The sequence below is a fragment of the Dendrobates tinctorius genome, unplaced genomic scaffold (genome assembly GCF_039654945.1).
Source record: "Dendrobates tinctorius isolate UK_male_01 unplaced genomic scaffold, ASM3965494v1 ptg000143l, whole genome shotgun sequence".
In the NCBI taxonomy this organism is placed as follows: Eukaryota; Metazoa; Chordata; class Amphibia; order Anura; family Dendrobatidae; genus Dendrobates; species Dendrobates tinctorius.
In genome coordinates, this window is record NW_027361810.1 from 10,040,377 (window position 1) to 10,066,883 (window position 26,507).

Consider the following 26,507-nt stretch of genomic DNA (forward strand, 5'->3'; position numbering starts at 1 on the left):
TAGAGTCTAGGTTGGATTTAATTGTAGCAAATGATCAGTTGTGAGGGGTTTTAGATCTGTTTAGGATTCCAGCCTCTAGATAAACACAAATGTTTACTAACAGCAAAGAGTATGAAAAAAATCATAAATTAAAAAGATGTTGAACTTTTTAAGCTAAATAACCCCTATAACTTTCTACGTCAGATGCGCATATATAGGCGCCCACCTCTGTAGTTTGCCCCCTACCCCACAACCCCAGTAGATAATTAAATATATATAAATTAAATATCTCCACCCCCTGTGTCCATGGTCAATAAATAAATGGCTGTTGGGCTATCCGGTGCCCGATGTCCAGGTGCCTGTCCCTTATAGGGAGGACATGGCCGCAGTCTCTTCCTCGGAGCAAAACGACTCCGGGCTGTAGCTGCTCTGGGCCGGGAGCTGCAGGATGTCCATGCCAGGCTCCGCTGTTTGGAATGCACCATCTTATTCCTCATCTTCCTCCTCTTCCTCGTCTTCATCTTTGGGTGGTGTTATGCCCCCGGACCTTTGGCTGGACGATTCCTGTTCTTTGGTTTTGCGGCTCCTCTTCCATTTCATCCTGCGGTTCTGAAACCAGATCTTTACCTGGAAATGAAGGTGAGGAGGAGATTTAGACTGTTTTATCTGCGCTGGGGATTAAAGAAATGATCTGAAATAACTTTGTATGTCCATAGCGTCACTGCTGAGGGTTTGTTACAATTGCATCCAGACTAGATAAAACTCTGTAAGCGAGGCATCACTCTCTCTTTCCTGTCCTGGTAGTTTGGTACAATGTACGAGTCTAGGCTCACAGAGGATTGTTTAGCGTGAATACAAATGTAACAAACCCTCAGTTGTGGGAAGAATTAGACTGAGGTCATATTGATGCCCAGTTTGTCTTGTCTGTATGATCCTTTTTTACTTGCCTGGACCTTGCTCAATCTAAGGAAAACTCTCTCCATCTCCTATTCTGGTTCTTTTTTCTGGATCACACACGGCCATAGAGGTGTATGGGAGTGAGAAAAATACAGCAACACATGGGAGACATCCGTTTTATGCGGCAGTGTGAACGGAGCCATAAGTAAAAGTAGATTTTTGTGCAAAATCTGCATGTGTTGTTGTTGTTGTTTTTTGCCACACAATGTCTCCTTTTGCTTTACAAATGGCGGAATCAGCCCTGCAACAAATCCATGATGTCTGGGTGTAAAGGGCTAAACATCTGTACAATGCTGAATGCGGGGAATGTTGCTGATCTTCAAATCTGCAGCATATCAATTCTGGGACCCCCAGGATTCTGAGATGAAGGAACAGCCGTGCTGATTTAGTGAAATGGCCACCTGTAAACTGCACTCATACATTGCAGTCGTGTTTTTTTTATATAATTATGGCAAAACCGTAATATTTTTACTGCAGTTTTCAATTTGCTCCATTTTTTTTTTTCTTAAAGTAAAAAAAAGTGCCACAGTTGCAATGTGTAAACAGAGCCTAAAGGGGTTGTCTAATCTTCCTTCTTCAGGAGCGCAGCACTCCTCTGCCTCCCAGGATCCTGCCTGCTGGACCAGTACTGTCTCGCAGTGTGGTCGCGCTGCTGGTCTGAACTGTGCTCTCTCCTTGCTGCAAGCAGAGCAGCTTCACGTCTGCAGCATCGGAGGAGCACAGGGGCAGCGATCCAGCCAGCTTCAGAGCTGCGCTTACAAGCTCTATAGCAACCAACTTGCAGAACTCAGGGTCATTGCACAGGAAAAATTAGTGAGGGGGAATGCTGAACTTTAGCTAGAGCTGGGGCCCCTTCATTGTCAGGATTGGTGGAGGTTGGGTGTAAAACGAAATCATATTTACAGAAATGTATAAAATCTTTCTTCATACTTGTTCAACATGAACTATTTGAGATTTGTTGACATTTTTACTTTTTATTGGTTGTACATATATTTTAACTTTATAACGATCATTCATCCCCAGCAGATCTCGCCCTGTTTAATTTTATCAGTGCCCCCTCCCATTAGGGGGCGCAACTGCATCTGGGGCGGAAATTTTTTTTTTTTTTTTTTTAAGTTCATGGAGTGAGTGTGAAAAAGTCTAACAGTTGTGTGACAGAGGAAAGAAACCAGAATGGATTCTATGTGGTAAGGCAATGGAAAAAACCATAGTGACCCAAAAAGCATTGGGTCAGAAGACTGAGCAGTAATGAAGCGTGATAGTGAATAACATGGGGGTTTTGTTACCTGGGTCTCTGTCAGCATAAGGGAAGTCGCCACTTCGAACCGCTTGGGTCGTGACAGGTACTTGTTCATCTTAAACTGGTTTTCTAGTTCTAGTAGTTGTTGGCTGGTGAAAGCCGTCCGAGGACGTCTGCACTTCCCCATGAGTCCGGGCTGAGCGGAGGCTGCCAATAAAAGACACCAGATTCACCATACTGATAGAAACCCCTGCCAGATTACCGTATATATAACTATCGGAATATAATAATGTGCGACATCATAACACCAAAGACCCCTACACTTCTGGGTTTTATGCATTTGCCTTTTTTTTTTCTTACCACAGCATGTTGTACTTTTGGCATTTTTACATGCACTTTTGTGTTGTTGTTTTTTTTATCCCATAGGCAATGTGGTTGCCTGTTCCTTTTTTTTTTTTTTTTTTTCTTCTTTTGCCCCATTTGTTGTTTTTTTTATTTTTAATCCTCTGTTAAAAATATTTTTTTTGTCTTTTTTTTTTTTTATGCATTTTCTCACATTGTGATTATTGGAATCACATGACTCTGACTTTCAAGATTATTTTTTGTCCATTTTTTCAAACTAAACACCCCCAAAATAGAAGAAAACAATAACAACACCAGTCTTATATACTGATTTTGGATACAAAATGAAGGCAAAAAGTGTCCATGATGGCAGCCTTAGGCTGGATTTAAACAGTGTAAACAGTGTTCTTCAAATGTATTCAGTTTTATTATGATTATTTTTTTTCATGCCATAAATTTGATTTTACAAGCAATTTTGTAACAATTCGTAATTTTTTTTTTACCATTTTTTTTTTTAAAGTCCTATATGGAAAACAGCATACACGGAGTATGTAGCATAACTAAACTGAGCCTAAAACACACACAAATGCATTGTTTGCAGTCCTTATAATTTTTTATTTTTTTTAATATACACTTTAAAGTTGACACAAAAAAGCCTCCAAAAAATTTTGGTAATAAAGTTTTAAAAAAATGAGAAATAATCTACAAAAAACACTAAAAATTCATCAAAGTTAGAAACATTAAAAAATTACACTAATAGAAGGCTTTAAAAAAAACAAAAAAACAGCATTTTTCTTCTTGGAGAACTCTCTGGTTTGGCTCATATCGTTACTTAAGTTTTAAGTTACGGTACATTAAGGGGTCAAACATTGAGTTATGGGGCGTCTTCTTACATCAGAGACACATTTTCTTCTTTCTGGTTTGCATACCCTTTATGACCAGGGAGCATTGCCTGGCTTATAAGACTTCCTACACCAACTGGTGGTCTCCAGAAACAGCGCCCCCTATATCTAAGGCTCCATAACAAGACCTCCAGTCCTGAGGACAACACTTGTAGATGTGCAATGAACTTGTATTCTCTTTGTGGAACAGATAAAATGAAGATAATTGTGTAATTATGGGAACAAAAGAAACTAATAAAATCATTAAAGGCAGAATTATTGGTTTCATCAAATCTCTCCTCTGCTATTGAAGTTCATATCTTGATTATTGACTTCAAACGGAACAATCACCTGTCTTCAGATAGAGAATTCATCACTTCCAGGATAGACATCTGAAGTTTTTGCCAAAAGGTATTCCCACTCGATATCATTCATCTTCAAAGGCGCAATTCCCATGAATCTCTCTCTCCACTTTGTATGGAGAAGGCATTGGGCCACACGTCTAAGGCCGTGTTCACATATTCAGCAATCATCACTTGAAACAGATCCAGCAGTAAACCAAAAAAAAAGTTGTGTAGAAAAAAAAATTATTTCAATTGGATCCGTTTTTTTCACATTGAAGTCTATGGAATCCAGATCTGTTAAATGGCCATTAGTTTTGCTCTATTTGAAACTGATCCACTAAGCAAAAAAAACAGATCCTATGCAAATGAAAGAAAAACTAATTAATGGATCCCTTTTTCCATAGACTTCAATGTTAAAAAAAAACGGATCCAGTTGAAATTATTTTCTTTCAGCCTGTAAAAAAAAAAAGTTGTCTGCACAATTTTTTGTTAACTGATTTCTACTGGATCCATTTATCTGATTAGTGGACGTGTGAACATAGGGTTAATTGGTGAAATTGCCATTTCTCCTTCAGTCCCATTGCCCCCAGTGTATAACATCACGCCCCTCGCCCCCCTGATATATAACCTCCGGCCCCCCGCCATACTGTCTGCTTTTACCACCATGTGACAGATCGGCCTGAGGTGCGGAGCTCACTGATACCAGCGCGGTCCTGTAATAGGAGCCACCGGGGTAACGGGTCAGTCCATGACATTTCTTCTCCCATCACCTGTGAGTGATATTACTGAGAAGTGGAAAGAACCACAGGAACTCGGCCACAAAGTGAAGACCCCGTAACATTACAGAGCGGGGGGCCGAGTGCTGAGGAGCAGAGGGTGGAAAATTCACTACCGCTCTGCTGACCCCATAACTACAGCGTCCAGGCCTCCTCTGGTATCAGCACAAACGCTGCGCCCCCGCCGGGAGCTTCATGCAGCCGTACATCACCAAGCACAATGCCGAGCGTTGGATGGAGTGGTGTAAAGCCGCCACCACTGGAGTCTGGAGGAGACGTGTTCTGTGCAGTGACGGATCGCACTTCTCTATCTGCGTCTGATGGAGGAGTCTGGGTTTGGTTATTCCAGGAGGACGTTCCCCCCTGACTGCATTGTTCCCCCTGTACAGATGGGGGAGGAGGATAATGCTATGAGCTGTTATCAGGGGGCGGCCGCGGACCCTCAGCTCCAGTGAGGGGAAATCTTAATCTTCATCACAAGACATTGTGGACAATTGTAGCTTCAGCTTTGTGGGAACAGTTTGGTGAAGACCCTTATCTGCCCCCATGACTGTGCCCAGTTCACAAGCTCCATACAGACATGGAGGAGAACATGAGGGGCCGCACAGAGCCCGGACCCCAACCCCATATAACACCTATAATTGAGAATGTGTGCCCGGCCTCTCCCCTGACCCCATGGTCTTCTGGGTGAAGGGGCAAAAATTCCCACAGACTTCAAAATCTTGTAGAAATCCTTCCCGGAAGAGCGGGAGCCGTTATATCTGCAGAGGGGCGACTCCAACATGGGGCTGCTGATATGACAGTATGTATATAAAATGTAACGTACGATCTAGTATCTGTGGTGCCTGTTCCCATCCCAGGGACAGAAGGCAGAGGATTAGTCAGTGCCAGCCCCAGGTAAATTAATAAAAGCTTTAGTCGCTGGCAGTGAATGTGCCAGCTCTTTATCTGCGGCCTAATAACCAATGATTAGTCTACAAACACAGATAGAGGCACAGTTTATAGAGCAGTTTACACAGCGTTATCTGGAGCGGGGCCCGCGGGTCATAGTGCACCGAGCGCACTGTCAATGTGCAGCTCGTGTCAATATTATTATTAGGTGTCAATCTCCCGGCCACAACCAGAACCTCTCACGGGAACAGGTCCGGGTCCGCCCGGCCGCAGAGTCCGCCCTGCCAGGATTGACACAGGGATTTAATCACCAGCCACCATCAAATAAAGCCTTAGAGGACAGAAAAGATGTCTTCTCCCCAGAGGCTCGACACCTGATTGGGAGGAACAATTTAACCCCTTGAGGACCGGGCCCTTTTTTATGTTTTTCTGTCATTTTTTTTTCCTTTTCTTCAAGTGCCATCATTTTTTTTTTTTTTTAGTTATTTTTCCGTCCCACATCACCAACTTGTAGCAATAAATGGCACCATTCACTTTACCATATAACTTACCGTACTTAAAAACATTGGGGAAAAATAGAACTATTCAATTCCGCCGTTGTTATTCGGGTCCCCCTTTACTGCATTTGTTGTGTTTTAAAAGTGATCTGGCAATAAGATTCCCCGGGTCAGTACAAATACAGCGATAACAAACTTATGTCAGTATTATTATTATTTTATATTAGTGGATTAAAAAAAAAATAACTGTGTAAAAAAAAAAAATGAATAAATAAAAAAAATTGGCTATAGCTTTTTACATTTTCCATCATAGATGGGGCTTGTTTTTTGTTTGGTGAGCTGATTATTATTTGTATTTTTTTTGGAAGAGGCATTGACAAATTGCAGTTCTGGCCTGTCGTGTTTCTTACCGTATTTTATGCAGTTTGCCGTTTTTCGTTACTAATTCATACTTCCATAGGACGGACATTTATGGATGCAGCGATACCAAATTTATTTAATCTTCTTCATTTGTGAGTTAAAAAAGGGGGGTAATATTAACTTTGTAATATTTTTTGTAATATTTTAAAATCATTTTTACTTTGCAGTTTCCCTTCCGGGATTTTAACCTGCAATCTTGTACTATTTAATGTAGTAGATGAAGAGCCCGGTGTTGCCTGGGCATAGTAACTAACTGTCATCCTGGTCTCTCCCTCCGCAGCCCCGCTCTTCACTCTCCATCACGCTGTCTCCCTCCGCAGCTCTGCTGTCCATCCACTGTCACGCTCTCTTTTTCCGCAGCCCCACTCTCCAATCACCGTCCTGCATTCCCCCTCCATAGCCTCTCTCCCTCCTCAGCAGCCCCTGTCTACACTGGCCATCTCGCACTCTCTCCCTCCGCAGCCCCTCTCTCCACTGGCCATCCCGCTCTCTCCCTCCGCAGCCCCGCTCGCCACTGGCAGTCCCGCTCTCTCCCTCCACAGCCCCGCTCTCCACTGGCCGTCCGACTCTCTCCCACTGCAGCTCCGCTCTCTAATCACCATCCCGCTCTCCACTCGCCATCCTGCTCTCTCCCTCAGTAGCCCCTGTCTCCACTCACCGCCCGCTCTCCACTCGCTGTCCCGCTCTCTCCCTCCGTAGCCCCTGTCTACACTTGCCGTCCTGCTCTCTCCCTCCATAGCCCCTGTGTCCACTGGCCGTCCCGCTCTCTCCCACAGCAGCCCAGCTCTCCACCCGCGACCCGCTCTCTCCTTCCACAGCCCCGCTCTCCATGCACCATCCCGTTCTCTCCCTCCATAGCCCCACTCTCCACGCGCTGTCCCGCTTTCCATCCATGTCCCGCTTTCCATCCATGTCCCGCTCTCTCCTTCGCAGCTCCGCTCTTCACCCGTGTCCCGCGCTTTCCCTCTGCAACCGCGCTTTCCCTCTGCAACCCCGCTTTCCATCCGCCAGTAGGCGGGGCCATGTGGAGTGGGCGTGGCTTGATACATACATACACGCATATGCATACACTCAGCATGTATGGGTGGGCCATCAGTAGGCCCCCAGATACCATACCAACCCATTGGTACCTCCAAAATCGCATTGCAAATGGAGGGGATCTGATGGGCGACAGTATGTGTGACGTGCGGACCACCAGCTCAACCACTTAAATGCTGCTGTCAATAATGGAAAGTGGCATCTGGATGGTTAAACAGCAGAGATTGGAGATGGCTCTGGCCGCTGCTGGTGGAGACAGATGCTGGCTGCCTTACACAGCTGACACCTCTAGAATGGAGAGGAACAAATGATATTTAGGGCTCATACAGATGCCAGATGGTGGCATACAAGTCTCTATGTCACCATTAAACGCTCCTCTGCTGCTTACACAGCCCGGGCTTTATTGCACCATGACTGACCCCTGAAACAGATAGCGCCTCTCTGGGTATATTGTGCCTGTCGGCTGCACCTGCCGATCATTCCCCTCCGTATCGTCAGTACAGATATAGCAGCAGACGGCATTCTCGGAGCGGGGGAGAGTCCTCGTTTATTACTAAGTGGAAAATAAAACACTTCTTATCTTCTGTCCACAAAACGCGCAAAATTAAAATAAATTAATTGGCAGCGCTAATCGCAGCGGCCGGGCCGGACTGAGGCTCTTTGTTCTAGAGGATATTTTAATGAATAGATTAGCCAGGTCGTTACTGCTCAGATTATCTGTAAATATAACCGGTGGAGAATAAAACTCTAAGGTGGGCGATCAGGGATAGAAAGTTTGCGGCTTTTTACAGCAGCAGTAAAGTGGATGAGATTTGGCAAATCCTGCTGTTTAAAATGGAAGTAGCACCAGATGGAGCCGAAATGTGATACAAAAGGTCTAAAGAAGGAGGCGAAAGAGAGAGAAAGGTGCTCATAGGTGCACCAAATCTCTCACCCGGCACAAGCCCCTGTGGAAATGACATTTCTAGTGGACATATTGAAGTGGGACCCTCTCCAAGTTCTGCTCTGGGGTCCCAGGGTTTTCGGGCTGCTACTCATATAATGGAGCAAAGTCCACTTTTGGAATGGATGTTCAACTTCAGAATATGAACAATGAACATCGCCAGTGACTGACTGCTGAGAAATTGTTACAAATCCGACCACATCCATAAAAGACACCAAAAGCATCCGGGAGACTGCATCAACAGATGGGATACTCTACATAGTGACTGCAGCAGAATAGTGAGCACAGCTCTGGAGTATAATACAGGATGTAACTCAGGATCAGTAATGTATGTACATAGTGACTGCACCAGCAGATTAGTGAGTGCAGCTCTGGAGTATAATACAGGATGTAACTCAGGATCAGTAATGTAATGTATGTACACAGTGACTGCACCAGCAGAATAGTGAGTGCAGCTCTGGGGTATAATACAGGATGTAACTCAGGATCAGTAATGTATGTACACAGTGACTGCACCAGCAGAATAGTGAGTGCAGCTCTGGAGTATAATACAGGATGTAACTCAGGATCAGTAATGTAATGTATGTACACAGTGACTGCACCGGCAGAATAGTGAGTGCAGCTCTGGGGTATAATACAGGATGTAACTCAGGATCAGTAATGTATGTACACAGTGACTGCACCAGCAGAATAGTGAGTGCAGCTCTGGAGTATAATACAGGATGTAACTCAGGATCAGTAATGTATGTACACAGTGACTGCAGCAGCAGAATAGTGAGTGCAGCTCTGGAGTATAATACAGGAGGTAACTCAGGATCAGTAATGTAATGTATGTACACAGTGACTGCACCAGCAGAATATTGAGTGCAGCTCTGGAGTATAATACAGGATGTAACTCAGGATCAGTAATGTAATGTATGTACACAGTGACTACACCAGCAGAATAGTGAGTGCAGCTCTGGGGTATAATACAGGATATAAATCAGGATCAGTAATGTATGTACACAGTGACTGCACCAGCAGAATAGTGAGTGCAGCTCTGGAGTATAATGCAGGAGATAACTTGGAATCGGTACAGGATAAGTAATGAACACATTAGTATTTTGCTTTGTATGTTGGTCTCCGCTCCACAAGCAAATGATATATTGGACATCGGTAAATGATGATATAATAAAGTGGTTAAACACCTCTATAAACATACAGTAAATGTTCTGCACACATTAATAATCATAATCTCTTATAAATAATCATGTTTAATCTCTCACAGTTATTCACTTTCAGAAGCCAAATATCCGCCCTGTAGACAAACTCCTATGTAGGACGTCATTCGCACTCACGCCCGGATCGCTAATCTGCGGTTTGCGGGGAGGAGAGCACTTTGTATTCAGAGCTGAGATCTCTTCATTCAGGGTAATGGGGCAGAAAATGAAGCCGTCCCATGAGATCACTAACAGGACACTAAACCAGCACGTTGTATAGTCAGCAGGACAATGAGGCTAAAGAGAAGGGGCCTCTGCTCAATTACCCAGGATAATGGGATTCCTTCTGCACACTCCAGCCAGGGCCGACCAAGGTCATTGTCATATCGAAGCCCCCAACATGTCCTCGGGTCTGCGGGGTCCAAGCATCAGCATTATCACACTATGTGCTATAGGAAGCTGCGCCCCTGAGCAGCTGTATCTCAGCCTATTTGTGACACTGTTGCAGAATTGCTGGTTTTTGATCACTGCTCCTCACAAAGTGTTACCAATAAAACGTAAAGCTGCCGAAAAGCATAAGCCCTAACAAAACAGAATTAACCCACAAAAAGTCTTTATTTTAGCATCTGGCGACTGAAACCAAATGTTATTTTTGTATTATGCTTTTTTTTCTTAAGAGGATCTGCACATGGCGTCTTTTAGTGTACCCCCCGAGACTTACAGGGCAAAGTCGCTTAGGAAAACGGCGGCGACAAACCCCAAAGAATCGCCATTCTACCATTTATTTTACCACTTCCCGGCTTTCGAACCCTGAAGTGGTTAAGAGAAGTGACAAAAGCCGGAACATCCGCACAACAAGTCTTTTTGACATTGCTGCACATCATGGTCATATTTTGTTTCAGCTTTTTAGTGCTTTCAAGCGGGTTTTATGAGGAATCCAACTGAAGAGGCGTCGTGTGCACATGCCCTAAAGAAAACCACCTACATAAATCAGGTGCCGCCGTAATCATCATCGCAAGTCATTGGGTTTTTTTTTTTGTTTTTTTTTTACTGCAAAGGGAATGTTGTAAAAGCAAAATAGAAAAAAAAACAATGGCGGAATTGATTTTTTTTTTTTTTTTTTTCTTTCACTATTTCGCAAACTTTTTTCACATTTTATGTTGATGGGGAAATAAAACTTATGGTTGTTGCAGGGCAAGGAGGAAGAAACTAAGGCCGGGGTCACACTAACCGACGCAAAATACGGTCCGTAGTTTACAGGCGTAATACGGATGAATGACCCCTAAACAGTGCTCCGTAGGTCATCCGTAAGCAAGGTGTGGTCGCGTATTTTGCGCATGTCTGCATCCGTGTGTAATCCGTATGGCGAGATTTTCTCGCCGCCTTGCAAAATGGACATATAATGGAGCCCTATGACAGGGTTTGTGCCTATGCACACAAACCCACATCTAATTATTAGTCAGGGACATATAAAAAAACATGAAATTAAATGCTTTACTGAATGTAACCATGTGTCATTTCATGTCGGGTTGGGGAATGATTTGATAGAAGCCGGCAATTTAATTAGCGGCTATTCTGCTATGAAGAACTCTGTGAAATATAAATATATATATATTTGTCTCAATGACTTGTGTGTATATATAAATATATATATATTCTGTGTGTCTACATCTATTCTTTCGTTTCTTTATTAAACCTGTCAGTGTGAGTTTACTGTATCGCGCACTGAATTGCCGGCTTTGCTAAAAGACACCTGGTGCGTATTTCTCGCAAGTCACATGTGTTCCGTGTGTAATCCGTATTTTTTGCGCACCCATAGACTTGCATTGGCGTACTATGGGCGTAGTACGCTGACAGTCCCAGCATGCTGCGATTGGCACGGAGCGTAGAATACGGATGAGAAATATACGGCTGGTGCGCGGGACCCCATAGAGAATCATTGGTCCGTGTGTAATGCGTGCTTTTAACGCCTCTCACTCGTCCGTATTCCTCGCCAGTGTGACCCCGGCCTAATAAAACAAACCTGTCCACCTCTGTGGAACCACAGGGATATTACTGGACCTGTCTATGTAGAATGTGTGGGTATGTTAGAGCTGCAGATAAGTCTGAGGGTGAGTATCTAAGCCGATGTTATGTGATACACTCACAGAGCACAGCACTACATCCCCCATCGTGTGATGTCACTAAATACCCATCCACTCCTGTCTGTAGGATACGACCCTCATGATAGCATTTAGTTCTGCTCTTGATCCGATATCGGGGGCGATCACTAGATTTGGACCTCGTCCTGTTCAGTGTCCTGTAAGGAAGGGGCTCAGGGTCACGGTTACAGCTCCAGAATTTTAGTTAGAGCCACCGTCATGCAATAAGACAGAGAGAGGCGTTTCCAGCTTGTCCTCACACTGCACAAAGCGCCACTTAACGCCACAATTTATGGCTGACAAAGCCACCACCTCCTAATTTATAGAAGCCTCCTTGGGAAACAGATGAAATAAACAGCGATGGGAATGTCGGCTCTTCAGGGAAGTGCTCAACTCATCCCTTTTATGGAGACTTTATCTACTTTTCCAATAATGAGGAGGCGTAACTAACCACTGAGCCTCTTTCTAAGGTCCTTGAGATGTCCTTTACTGGTACTTTCTGCTGTGCTGTGTATCTAAGCCTAAGGCCACGTTCACACACTCAGTATTTGATATCAGTATTTGTTTCTCTCCTGATTTTTGGTTACAATCAGAAGAAATGTATAATAGAAACACGTCACCTCTTCTGTATTATCACCCGCTCCTGGTTTTGGCTTATAAATACTGATGTGAAATACTGACCAAATACTGAGCGTGTGACCGTGGCCCTAGAAGTGTGGATACTGTCTGCTGACCTGATGTATCTAAAACCATCATGTCTTACACTATATTCTGAGCTGCTTGTACCTAAACTTATCAAGTTATTGTATAATTATTTGTGTATCTAAGCCTCTCCTATGTAATACACAATTCAACACAAAGTATCTCCGTATCAAACCAAAGACGTTATCTGATAAGAAAGTGTATCTAAGCTTATTATTTGTGGCATTGTATCAATATATGCTGTATCTAAGACTCATCTGATGAGGCATGTATCTAATCCTTTGCTGTGATTCTGTATGATGAGCCATGTATCTAGTCCTTTCTTGTGTGATACTGTTTTCTGAGCTGTGGATCTAATCCTCTGCTGTCTGCTGAGCTGCCGTATCTAGTCCTCTGCTGTCTGATGCTGTCTGATACTGTCTGCTGAGCTGCTGTATCTAATCATCTGTGTGATGCTGCCTGCTGAGCTGCTGTATCTAATCCTCTACTGTGTGATGCTGTAGTCTGAGCTGCTGTATCTAATCCTCTACTGTGTGATGCTGTAGTCTGAACTGCTGTATCAAATCCTCTGCTGAGCTATTGTGTCTTATCCTCTTCTGTCTGATGCGGTCTGCTGAGCTGCTGTATCTAATCCTCTGATATGTAATGCTGTAGTCTGAGCTGCTGTATCTAATCTTCTGCTGTCTGATGCTGTCTGCTGTGCTGGTGTATCTAATCCTCTACTGTGTGATGCTGTAGTCTGAGCTGCTGTATCTAATCCTCTACTGTGTGATGCTGTAGTCTGAGCTGCTGTATCTAATCCTCTACAGTGTGATGCTGTAGTCTGAGCTGCTGTATCTAATCCTCTGCTGTCTGCTAAGCAATTGTGTCTAATCCTCTGCTGTCTGATGCTGTCTGCTGAGCTGCTGTATCTAATCCTCTGCCCTGGTACTATATCTAATCCTCTGCTATGTAATCCAGTAGTCTGACCTGCTGTATCTAATCCTCTGCTGTGGTGCTGTAGCTAATCCTCTGCTGTGTGATGCTCTGGGAGGAGCACATATTACATGGGTGATAATGAGTAATACACACATTGCCGTCTTATCGCCACTCAGTGATTATATATACATTACCTGCGGAGATAAGAGCCGCCGCTCCGCCATATAATAATCTGGATACAAAGTTCTCGTGTGGTTCCTGTCCCCTGCTCCGCGGCAGCTGTCGTGTCAGCCATGAGTAATGAACTTCTAGAATTGTAATCAAACAGCAATCTCGGGTCCCGCCATTACCTGCCGAAAATCCCCGGACCGCCGAGGGCAAACACTGTAGGGGCGCTCAGCTCTACTGATTGCTCCGGGCAAATATATCATTGTCTCATTGTATGTGTGAATGTATGCACAGTCACTGCCGGGCATATGTGGTCAGGGCCATATTTGCCATAAAGCTGCCCTCGGATCTTTAAATGTTTACGCCCCCTACTGGTAAGTCAGAGTAAAAGTGCCCATACCATTAAAGGGAACCTGTCACCTGCTTTGGCCGCTATAAGATGCTGTCGCTGTCTTTCAGGACTTATGTACAGCATTCTATAATCATGTAGATAAGCCCCAGTCCGACATGAAAGATAAGAAAAATAAGTTATATTAAACTCACCCCTGGCGGTCCGGTCTGATGGGTGTCACAGGTCCGGGTCCGGCGCCTCCCATCTTCTTGCCATGACGCCTCCTGCTTGCTTCATGCCTCCCCGGCATCACGCTCCGGCGCAGGCGTACTTACCTGCCTTGTTGAGGGCAGAGCAGATTCCTGCAGTGCACAGGCGCCGGAGCTCTCTGACCTTTCCTGGCCCCTGCGCACCGCAGTACTTGGCTCTGCCCTCAACAGAGCAGATAAGTACGCCGGCGCAGGAGCGCGGCACGAAGCAAGCAGGAGGGCGGCGTCACAAGAAGATGGTAGGCGCTGGACGCGGACCTGCGACACTCATCAGACCGGAGCACCCCCCCCCCCCGGGTGAGTAAAGAAAAATATGTTTTATTATAATCTTTCAGGTCGGACCGGGGGGGGGGCAGATATGCAGCATTATAGAATGCTGTAGGTAAGCCCTGAAAGGCGGTGGCCATATCTTATATCGGCCAAAACAGCTGACAGGTTCACTTTAAGATAGTGGTTAAGGCACCCAAATAGATTAGACTAATGTCGGAGAATCCTGCAAATATCACATGGTTTGGCCAACAGTCTAAGGGCCCCGTCAGACATAGCGACGCACCAGCGATCCCGACAACGATATGACCGATATGATGGCCGTGGCTCACCCGCAGAGATGGACATGTGGCACATCTTTCCAGAGGGCAGCAGGCTAATTTATGTAGCGGAGACGCTCCGTCTCCTCTGCGTAAATTACCCATTCACTAGCATTAGATGCGGTATAACCGCATTATCTTCCTAGTCACATGCATATGAAGTGCGAGAACACAGCTTACTACGCATGTGTACTAATTTACATAATGGTGAATCTTGTGACACAGCCAGAAGTACACGACACAGGGAGTGGAGGAAAGCAAGGAGAGAGGTCCCCTCCTTTTTACTAATAAATAATAATTTTAAATTAAAAAAATGAAGTTGGGTCCCCCTATATTTGTTAACCAGCCAGAGTAAAGCAGACTACTTGGACTGGTATTTCAGGCTGGTAAGAATCCAATATCCATGAAACTTACCAGCCTGATAATACCAGGCTGCAGCAGTCTGCTTACCTTGGTTAGCAAAAATAGTTGGATCCCCTCCAAAAATTATAGCGTGGGGTACCCCTATTTTTGTTAACCAACCATGGAAAAAGCAGATAGCTGCAGCCTGGTATTTTCAGGCTGGTGAGGCCCATGGATTTTGGCCCTCACCAGCCTAAAAATAGCAGCCCGCAGCCTCCCCACAATTGGTGCATGAATGATCAAACGTGTCATTGTTAGTCCTACAGCTCTCTAAAGTGTGTGGGAGTTTTAGTTAGACACTCACTTGATATATATGGGCTTTTTCAAAAGGCTGGATTTCCAGTGTGTGTTGTCCATGTGCGCAACGGGCAGTACACTGAACCTATAATAATCTATTGTCGAGTCTGACAAGTTAAGGATTACTACAGCTACATTACTGTAGGAACAGAACGACAATCGGTACATGAATACAGCACCAGAACCACCATCAGTACTTAAATACAGCACCAGAACCAGCATTAGTACAAGAACACAGCACCCGAATCATCATTACTACATGAATAAAGCACAAAACTTAGTACAGTGATCAATTGCAATGTCAGGTGAGCCCATGGCACATTCAATTGTATCACATGAACCTGCAACTCCTAATATGTCCTTAGCAATGGTAAGGAAATTATGTGCATTGTTACCAGCCATCATCAGACTGTGAACCATACAAGAACCACAGTACTGATTAAATGTTTACTAGTGCTACTGCCTGCGTCTAAAGAGGAACTTAACTTTTGGTATAGATGTCTTGTATATTTTATGCCCTTGAATACTGAGGATATTGGTGGGGGTCTGGGCCCTGAGACCCCCGCCCCCACACGATTGCTCAAATACCTCTTTGAAGTGCGCAGGCAGCTCAGTAAACTGGAGCCCACAGAAAGGCTATGATTTCCTGCTGCATTCGTTCTCCTCTGTGTGCTCTACTTTTTCTTGATCTGCTCACTTTTTATAGGTCTTTTGAGCAATTGGGTCTTAGGATCCAGTCCCCCACCAATCAGAATTAAAGGGCTTAAAACATTAAAAAAAAAGAAATCTACCATAAGTTTAGTTACTCATAAAGGTACATTTACACTGGCCAATAATTGGAAACCAAATATCAGACACTCAAACTATCTCAACAGGTTGTCAATCACCTGATCCACGAACAAAATGTTCGTTTGGTGAAATGATTTTGAAGATTACTTAAAGGGAACTTGTAAGATCCTAACCAGCCCTGTATAAAGTAATTCAGTTAAAGGGATATTCTGATCTGCAAGGTCCTATCCCAATATGTAGCAGGTGTGTAATAATAACATTAGAAAATACCTCCAATTAGAAATGTAGGATAGTTTTTCTGATTCGCTATGTCTCTTTCCTCGTGCTCTGATTAGCTTTTGCTAATGCAGCCTGCTGATGGGTAACTGATCCCTCACTGACCTGCCCACTAGTTTACATAATTAATGTTATATATTGGGAGAGAAAAAAAAATCACCTGTAGCAGGCAGGAGCTGGTGGCGGCGCCTGCGCTGCAGCATGATCTTATGGGTAACGTACATTTAATGCTTCTATTTGATGTTATAAATTCATTAAAAAAGTATCTCAAATTGGTGCTGGCCGCGCCTGCACAGTGGCAGCTATTGTGATCCGATAGACGCTACTGCGCTGGCAAGGAGATATGTTATATATAATATAATGTATATTTATTATGTAAAATAGGGGGCAGGTCAGTGAGGGATCACAGACCTGTTAGAAGCCATACGCATGAATATCTAATCAGATCACCACATAAAGACCCCCCCACAGGCCGCCCCGAAGCACGAGCATATCATTGACACAAAACTGAAAATAAAGATTAAACAGCAACCACAAGATGGATTTCATCAACAGGTATCATTAGAATCAGCATAACGGCGCCGACCTGACAATGTCTGTAGTCACTGAGCACAATCCTGCTGACCGGGTCCAAGATTGCAGATCCTCTTTTTCTCTCTTCTATCTTTTGAAATATAAAGTTGTCAGCGAGAAAAGATAAGAATTTTCTGGACCCATTACTTCTGCCTGAGAGAGATTCCCAACAAATGTCTGGATAGTTAAAGTCTCCCATGATCACTATGATGTACTTTTTTGAGAACAGAGACCTCTGATGTAAAGAGTTCATCCATATCTCCAATATGTCCAGGTGGCCTATGGTAAACACCTACAATAGTGTCCTTCTCACCTTGTATTCTTACCTAAACAGTTTCTGCAGAGCTACCAGTCTCAGAAGCTTGGATCTGTGTGGAGATATGTTTTCCTAGCATGCAATGCAACACCTCCTTCCCTCTTGTTAATTCTGTTTTTAATAAAGAAGTTGTACCCTTCAAGGTTTGTTTTCCAATCATGTGTATCCTCCCACCAAGGTTCAGTGATGCCTATGACATCATATCTCTCTTCCTGTGTTAGCAGCTCCAATTCTCCTTGTTTGTTTCCCATGCTCTGCGCATTTGTATAGACACATTTTAGTTTGTAGTCGGTTTCTCTTGCTCCTCTATTTTCATCCAGAATTTGTTATTTTTGTTCTTTATTTCCACTTCTAATAACAGGGTTATCAAAAGAATACAGTCCGATCTGAATGTTAAACTAAGAACCTCATGTTCAGTTTTTTTTTTTTTAATTTTTTGCCTGGCGACATTAGATATGATTTTTGGATGTGTGTTCTGTCTTTTTCTACAGCATCGTCAGTTTTCATTCACAACGGGACCATCCTCCTCCTCACAACCTGCCGCCCTGGGCACTGGACCTCAGGTGGTAAACACAGCCCTGCATTTGATGGTAATATAGGAGCACAAATATGGAGGGACCTGAAATTTGTTTTGCCTCCATCCCTTTTCCATTACTCAAATAAAATGGGACCAGTCAAAACTAAGGCCCCAAGGTCCCTATAGTGGCTTTTAAGTCAGCAGGTTTGGACGACACTGTAAAACCCTTTAAAAGACCTGTATTCCCAAAGAAATAACAGTTCTAGAGCATGTTTTCTTTGAGCTTTGCATGTGATGTTCCTCTGTTGTTCCTCCTGGATATGTCTGAATAGATTGACAGTCCGTCGGTAGCTGTGTCTTTGCTGTGTGTCTCACCTGTCCAGAAGGTGCAGAGAGTATCTTGGGTGTTTCGGGTCATTGTGAGGGGGAATAGTAACACTTGGTTTTCAATATGTTCATGGATTTTCAGGAAGATTAACAGAGGGATGGGCCAATATAGAATTATGAAAAACAATGACAATGCTCTACAGTTGTTATCTATTACAGATGTCAGGGCAGATGACAAATCCTTTATAAGGTTCTTGTAGTGGAATGCACTCTATTGTCCCCTGTTATCAGCCAATTCATAATCTTCTCTTTTCACTGCTGTACTATAATATGCTGCAGGCTTTACTTTTAGTTCAACTCTGCTTTATCCCAAAATGTGGAGTAAATAAATGACCATATGACTAATAGCTGTGATATCTCGCCTGTCGTCCTCCTGCCTTTAAGAAATGACAGCTTTCAGCATGTCCTGACAGCAGGAGACATTCTGGGAGTTGTAGTCTCTGTACAGCTGGAGACCACAGGTTTATATACGCCATAATTAAGTGAACTTACACCAGGAGGGATCACATTTGAGGAAACTGTGCATCTGCTGTATATTATGGAATTGCATTGCCTGGTATACACCTGATATATTGAGGGGACATGCCGCTGCCCCCTGGGTTGTGTTAGGACATCTATACCGGCCACACTGTCAGCAGATAGTATAGGCTCGCTGGTGGAGGTAGTGCATCTGGGGATTCCCTTTTATGCCATTGCTCAGTGCGTCAGTGCAGATGAGATCACCGGGGAATATGCTTGTGTATAAGTAGGATGGTTCACTATATTTAGTAACTATATGGACTCGTCTCCTGGGATAAAGGTTTTCCGTTATCTTATCAGTTGTGTAAATCAATCCTGGAATCTGCCATGTGTGTCTCATAATTTTTTCCTTGTCTCTTATCAAAATGACTGCACTGTGCCCTTAAGAGAATGGAATCTGACCACCGCCATAAAGCTGAACTGGCTCACAACCCACCACCATCACATGTATATGTTACAAGATAGTGTTCTACCGGACTGTGATTATAGAAAGGGTCCTAGAAGTTGAAGAGGGCAGCACTAAAGGACATCTGTACTATAGAGGCTGTCATGGGGCTTATGTGTACAAGCCACTTTAGAGGCTGACGAAACCAGCTGTTATGTAAGGGTGCCAGGTGGGTAAAGGGAAGGTGGTATTAGTCTAGATCTATGATGTAAGGGTGCCAGGTGGGTGAAGGGACTGATATTATTGGTCCAGGATATAAGGGTGCCAGGTGGGTAAAGGGTTGGTATTAGTCTAGGATGTAAGGGTGCAGATGGGTAAAGGGGCTGGTATTAGTGTAGGATGGTATTAGGTGGGTAAAGGAAGGTGGTATTAGTCTAGGATGTAAGGGTGCAGATGGGTAAAGGGGCTGGTATTAGTGTAGGATGGTATTAGGTGGGTAAAGGAAGGTGGTATTAGTCTAGGATGGTATTAGGTGGGTAAAGGAAGGTGGTATTAGTCTAGGACAGGGGTCCCCAACCTGTAGCTTGGGAGCCACATGCGGCTCGCGGTCCCATGAATTGTGGCTCGCGACTGTCTGCCAGCTTGGTGCATTAGGTTCAGGTCTAGTAAACAGGTATGAGGAGCACATCTCAAAATGGTGATTTTTGTGGGTAGCCCTGCACAGAAGAGCAGATATGGATGCATTTTACTGGTCTTAGGGGTTTAGAGATGTTTTAGGTATGGTACGCTGGAGGATGGTACTACCTGTTAGAGGAGGTGCTCAAAGCTGGATTTGACAGTGTGTTGGGAGTCTTTGATGGGAGAATACTGAATGGGGGGATTGTGGGAAACCCTGGATCTCAGTGTACTGCTTTGGAGTGATATCTGTGGAAAAATTTTGGTTATCATTATACCTGTAATGGGGGCTTTGGTTGACACAACTTTGAAGGGGGTGGGAGCTGGATGTAGCTTGCGGCCCTCTCTCTAAGCTGCATGTGGCTCTCAAGGTCAGATAGGTTGGGGACCACTGGTCTAAGATGTAAGGGTGCAGATGGGTGAAGGGACTGGTATTAAGGTACTGTCACACTTAGCGATGCACCAGCGATCCCGACCAGCGATATGACGCGGTCAGGATCGCTGGTGCATCGCTAAGTGGTCGCTAGTGAGCTGCCAGACAGGCAGATCTCACTAGCGACATCGCTGGGGACGGGGGTCGCTACTTACCTGTCACACCAGGCGATCCTGCGTCCTTCCGCCCGCGTCCACGCGTCGCTCGTCGTCACAGTAGGAAGCGACGCAGGAAGCTGACGACGAGAAACAGTCCAGGACGTTCTCACGCGATCAGCGATAACCAGCGGGGGAGCGGGTTGTAGGTAAGTATCACACACAGCGATATCGCTAGCAATATTGCTATAACGTCACAAGTTACAGCGATATTGCTAGCGATATCTCTTAGTGTGACATGCCCTTTAGTCTAGGATGTAAAGGTGCAGATGGGTAAACGGGCTGGTATTAGTCTAGGATGTAAGGGTGCCAGGTGGGTAAAGGGCTGGTATTAGTCTAGGATGTAAGGATCCCAGGTGGGTAAAGGGGCTGGTATTACTCTAGGATGTAAGGGTGCCAGGTGAGTAAAGGAAGGTGGTATTAGTGTAGGATGTAAGGGTGCAAATGGGTAAAGGGGCTGGTATTAGTCTAGGATGTAAGGGTGCAGATGGGTAAAGGGACTGGTATTAGTCTAGGACAGTGATGGTGAACCTTTTAGAGACCGAGTGCACAAACTGCAATCGAAAACCCACTTATTTATCGCAAAGTGCCAACATGGCTATTTAACCGAAATACTGAAGTTTTAGATTAGAAAAACAACTCCTACATTTAGCGACCTATAGCGTCTATACTATAGAATAACAAAGAATGGTGACCCCATCACAGTGTGATTCTCCAAAGGAAATCCCCACACAGCTCTCCATACAGTATAATGTGCACAAAATGTTCTCCATACAGTACAGTGGTTCCACATAGTCCTCCATACAGTGTAATGGGCCTCATAGTGCTTCATAAAGTGTAAGGGGCTCCACATAGTGCTCTACACAGTATAACGGGTCCCTGCATTGAATCCATACAGTATAATGGCCCCACATAGTACCTTATACAGTATTATGGCCCCATATGATGCTCCATACTGTATAATGGCCCCACATGATGCTGTATACAGTATAATGGCCCGATGTGATGCTGCATACAGTATAATGGCCCCATGTAATGCTGCATACAGTATAATGGCCCCATGTGATGCTGCATACAATATAATGGACCCATATGATGCTGCATACAGTGTAATGGCCCCATGTGATGCTGCATACAGTATAATGGCCCAATGTGATGCTGCATACAATAAAATGGACCCATATGATGCTGCATACAGTGTAATGGCCCCATAAAAAAAACTACTCAAATCTGCCCATTCCAACGCTGATCTGGTCTATACATATATCAGTCCTACCTGTGGGCACGCGCGCCATCTCGGCAATAGTGCCGCCACGCTCCTCATCCCGCGCGCCATCCTCAGCACATGCGCAGACTGATGGGAGACTTAGGAGCAGAGGAGAGTGGCTGCAGCGCCGGCGCTATTGAAGACGAGGCTGATTACGAGCGGGCTGAGGACAGTGGTGGCAGTGCTAGTTTTGAGGAGATGGCGCGTGTGCACACCTGGAGGGCTCTGCGTACCCCCCTCTGGCACGCGTGCCATAGGTTCGCCACCACTGGTCTAGGATGTAAGGGTGCCGGGTGGGTGAGGGGACTGATATTAGTCTAGGATGTAAGGGTGCCAAGTGGGTAAAGGGCTTGTATTGGTGTAGAATGTGTGGGTAAAGGACAGTCCAATATTAGCCTAAGGGGTAAGGGTGCCAGGTAGGTAAAGGGCATGGTATTAGTCTAGGACGTAAGGATATAACTGAAATAGACTGGAGAAGAGTATAGCTTTATCTTCAAAAATGGTGATTCTTTATTAATTCATAATGTCATAATACAATCTCAATAAAAACATAAAATTCATGGAAAACAAGATGTGATGGCACGCTGCAGTATTCAAGTGATTATAACTGTATTTACAAGTGTATACAGAAGTCCATGAGCCAAAATAAGTATAATATATGCATATATATCATCAAACTGTTCCACAAAATAATTACAGGTGTGTACATGACCCTATGGACATAATAGATAAGGTGAATCTAGAGGCGTCTCCGACTGGAGCACCAGAGGCACGCTGCATGGTACCAAGAGTTGTCCCTATATGATTATTTAAATATTATTTTTCCTAAACTTCTTCCTTAATGAAAGCCTGCTACCTGCCATGTATGACTACTGTTGTGCATGTATTACTACTTCAACCAAATTTCTGCTACCCCTAAGGCCACGTTCACACACTCAGTATTTGGTCAGTATTTCACATCAGTATTTGTAAGCCAAAACCAGGAGAGGAACAATCAAGAGGAAAAGTCTAATAGAAACACGTCACCTCTTCTGTATTTATCACCCACTCCTGGTTTTGGCTTATAAATACTGGTGTAAAATACTGACCAAATAACGTAAGGGATATTCCTGCATATCGTATGCTGTTTGCTCCTCTGACATGGTGGGTTACATTGCACCAAGCACTTTTCTTCTCCAATTGTGAGATTATTATTTTTGCACTTTGTAGAAGAGTAAAGCTTCTATATGTGCCTTATTATGTCCATAGGATCGTGTACACACCTGTAATTATTCTGTGGAAGAGTTTGAGATACATGCATTATACTTATTTTGACTCCTGGAATGATGTATACACTTGTAATCACACGAGAATACTGCAGCACGCCATCACATCTTGTTTTCCCTGAAATGTCTATGCTTTTATTAGATTGTATTATGACTGCATCAAAAATGACCAGTTTGGATGATGAGACTGGAGTCTCGCTTTATTATACAGGTTAGGTTTGAATTAGAATAAAGACTCTCATTCGTCTCAATTGATGGGATATTGGGGTGCCAGGTGGGTAAAGAACATCAATCCTGGCAGGACCACAGCATACACATAGCAGTCTGTATACCATGGTCCTCAAGGAGCATGGCCATGCCTGAGCCCTCAGGGTACAAATCAACCTGTACTGAGTCCTCAGGGGCACAAACCCACCTGTTACATGTGGACACACCACACACACCCCACACGGTCTCACAGCCTCCACAACAGACTTGCTGTGTTCTGTATTTATGGCAATAATAATAATCTTTATTTATATAGCGCCAACATATTCCGCAGCGCTTTACAGTTTAAGGCAACATAAAATGTATCGGTGAGTATTTCCATTGTGTCACCTGTGAAGTTCTAATGTTTCCTCTACAATAATAATGAGCAGAAATATCCAGGAAATCTCCCGCACACCCAAATGATCAGTATACTAGGTGCAGATGGTATACAAGCACATGTATACTGTTGTGCAGAAGGAAGATCTCCTCCTACCTGTTACACATAGAGGCATTGATAGACTGATAGATATTGGATAGATATGACATGGATAATTACATAGGTATATACATTTTTTTTTTTTATAATTTTGCATACATGACAATAACAGCACTTTTGTGACCTGCCCTTTATCCCCCCTCTCTGTTCTGCCTTTTATCGCTCCTGTTCTGCCCTTTATCCCCCGTCTCTGTTCTGCCCTTTATTCCCCCCTCTTTTCTGCCCTTTATCACTTCTGTTCTACCCTTTATTCACCCTCTCTTTTCTGTCCTTTATCAACCCCTCTTTTCTGCCTTTTATCCCCCCCTCTCTGTTCTGCCCCTTATCCCCCCTGTTCTGCTCTTTATCCCCCCTCTCTGTTCTGGCCTTTATCCCCCCCCCTCGCTGTTCTGCTCTTTATCCCCCCTCTGTTTTCTGCCCTTTATTCTCCCTCTGTGTTCTGCTCTTTATTCCCCCTCTCTTTTCTGCCCTTATCACTTCTGTTCTGCCCTTTATCCCTTCTGTTCTGCCCTTCTTCCCCCCTCTCTTGCTCTTAGCTCCAGGTACTCACCATGCAGATCCTGTCCCCTGTGCAGGAGCAGCCCAGCCCTCAGCCAGTGCTCCAGGGGCAATGATGCTGCTTTGATATGTTCTGGTCCTGGGACAGGAACCCCTGAGAAGCTGCTGTATGGAAAATGTGGGTGCTGCATGGTGCCAAGGGTGGGCATGTGGTACACAGGTGCAGGGTAGAGTCCATGTAGAGGCAGAAATCCAGTTTTCGGGTACAGATGTGATATGGGGGTAGCTTGCGCTAGACAAGGGTCTCTGCCCTGAGCTGGGACCACACGGGGGCGCTCTTCTGCCAGGAGGGCATCAATACGAAACTTCTGCGAATTCGCCATTACTTTGTGCATGGCTGGAGCAGATGAGACTTGGTCTAGGGCTTTTCCCAGGCTGCTAGGGTGAGTAGAGAGAAGTGCGAGCTCTGGGCTTCCTGCAGAGTCTCAGTAATGACACATCCTGGGGATCACTGATTGCAAGCTCTGTGGTCCAGTCCTAAGATCAGCAGGAAGAAATCATCGCAGGACGTGGATGATGGGAGCTTTTCTAGTGATCAGGGTCATGGACTGCCTGCTCTGTGAGGACGATGAGGTGGTAGTCCTTACTTGCAGCTCTATGGAGATTCCTGGGGTTAATTAATCGCAAGCTCTGTGGCTCCTGGCAGGTCCTCAGCAGTGACTGCAGCAGATACATTCATTGTCTGTTCATGCACCTGCCAAACAAATGGATCCACTCCACCAAGTTCCTTCCCAGTTGTTTGCACCTGTTTCCTCCTGTCCCTGCTGCTGGCTCAGACTGTGACTGGAGCTGCTTCTCATTGGCTGCCAGACACTGACCTCATCCCCCCTGTGCTAAGTGTCAGCCTGACAGGCTGCTAATGAGCTAATGAGCCTCTCATTGCAGCAAGCCAAGCCCTGTGCACATGGGATCCTGGCAGGTCCAGCCCTCCCCACTGGCCACCTCTGCAGCTCTGGCACCTCAGGGGTTAACCCTCCCTGTCTCCAGATGTGGAGGAAGCCTTCTTACCACCCTGGATATCAGGCAGAATAGTCAGAGCTTTGTACTTTACACAGGTCACCAGAAAGTAATGTATAGAAAGTTAATGTATAATCCGGCAGCACCGTGTCTGGTAGGAGTAGTAGTAGTTCTACACCAGGCGATGAACACTCTGGATCTATTATTATTCATGGAACTTCTGCCACAACTGAAAATATAATTCTATAGGGAATTAGAAAGCATGGGGCAATGACTGAGGATACATTGTGTGCTGTCTCTTGTCTCTGTACAATCACTTTCTCTATCTTCCTCTGTTCTAAACTCCAAATAATGACTTTAGATGCCACAATTCTGCGTCTCCTCTATCCATTCAGCCCACCAATTCTTTACAGTACACGCAGAAAACAATTATATCTATCTACTTGTGTATTTTACACCTTAATCCGATCTGCCTGTGGCTAAGTTGCCTTTATCTGGAACAAATTTGTCAAAGTATCAACCTTTTTTATGCCGCTTTCCTACTGGAGTGAGATTGTGAATTTTTGTGGGATAATTTTAATTTTTTTTTTAAGTTGCAATTTTATTTATTTTTTCTTTCACCTTTTGTGTATAGAAAATTACACCTACATTATTACACCCAGTCCTTTTAAAACTGCAGCATAAAATAGCAAAAAAGTGATTTTTGTTTTTATATTCTACAAAGATAGAATCCAAAAAATTGCCACAAAATCCTTGATAAATTCCCCCCGACTATTTATCTTATAATATAATATACATATAAAACCCGAGTCACCATTTGTTGTTTTGTATGAAGTCCTTTTTTTTTTTTTTTTTTAATTTTTTGTGCTTTTCATTGATGCAGATAAAAGCACCAAATTCTTCAAAGTAGCACATGTGGTTCATGAATTTTAAGCGAAAGTAAAAAAAAAGGTCTTTATTTTTACCTTTTAACCTGTTATGTGAAAATCTCATGTTCCAATAAAATGTTGCAAAATTTCAGGCGGACATAAAATAATTCCTGGGGGATTCTAGAGTTCATTTGTGCAAAAAGACTTGTTGCACTTTATGAATCGGGCAGAAACATCTGAAAATCCCAAACACCACCTACAATGCTGAACATTGAAATAAAAAAATAAAAAAATCAACAACACATAAACATACATGTTCTTTTAATAAGGTGCAACTAAAAAGTGAAAAATGTAAAAGTAGGCAAAAAGAATCTGCACATGGAAAATTATTTAGACCCATTTGCATGATATATCTATCTATATAAATGTTCTATCAGTTTCTGTATGTTTTATCATTTTATCTTGCATATCATTTATCTATATATTTTTGTATGTTATT

At 44.0% G+C, this 26,507-nt stretch overlaps 1 protein-coding gene and 1 long non-coding RNA gene across 6 annotated transcripts in view; one reads left to right on the forward strand and one right to left on the reverse strand.

Annotated features, from left to right (window-relative positions):
- On the reverse strand, window positions 1-25,043 carry LOC141049221 (motor neuron and pancreas homeobox protein 1-like). Its single transcript, XM_073545427.1, has 3 exons — window positions 24,175-25,043; window positions 2,223-2,383; window positions 1-606 (listed from the first exon to the last, which is right to left on the reverse strand). The coding sequence occupies exons 1-3, from the start codon at window positions 24,515-24,517 to the stop codon at window positions 466-468; spliced, it is 645 nt and encodes a 214-aa protein (XP_073401528.1). The 5' UTR covers window positions 24,518-25,043; the 3' UTR covers window positions 1-465.
- The window catches only part of LOC141049222 (uncharacterized), an 83,016-nt gene that overhangs the window by 15,639 nt on the left and 40,870 nt on the right, over window positions 1-26,507 (forward strand). For 2 of the 5 annotated variants that reach the window (XR_012220291.1, XR_012220293.1), the window contains exon 4: window positions 17,768-17,866. The exons of the other annotated variants lie outside the window; for them this stretch is intronic. This is a non-coding gene — a long non-coding RNA (uncharacterized lncRNA). The remainder of the gene's footprint in view (window positions 1-17,767; window positions 17,867-26,507) is intronic. 5 annotated transcript variants of the gene reach the window in all.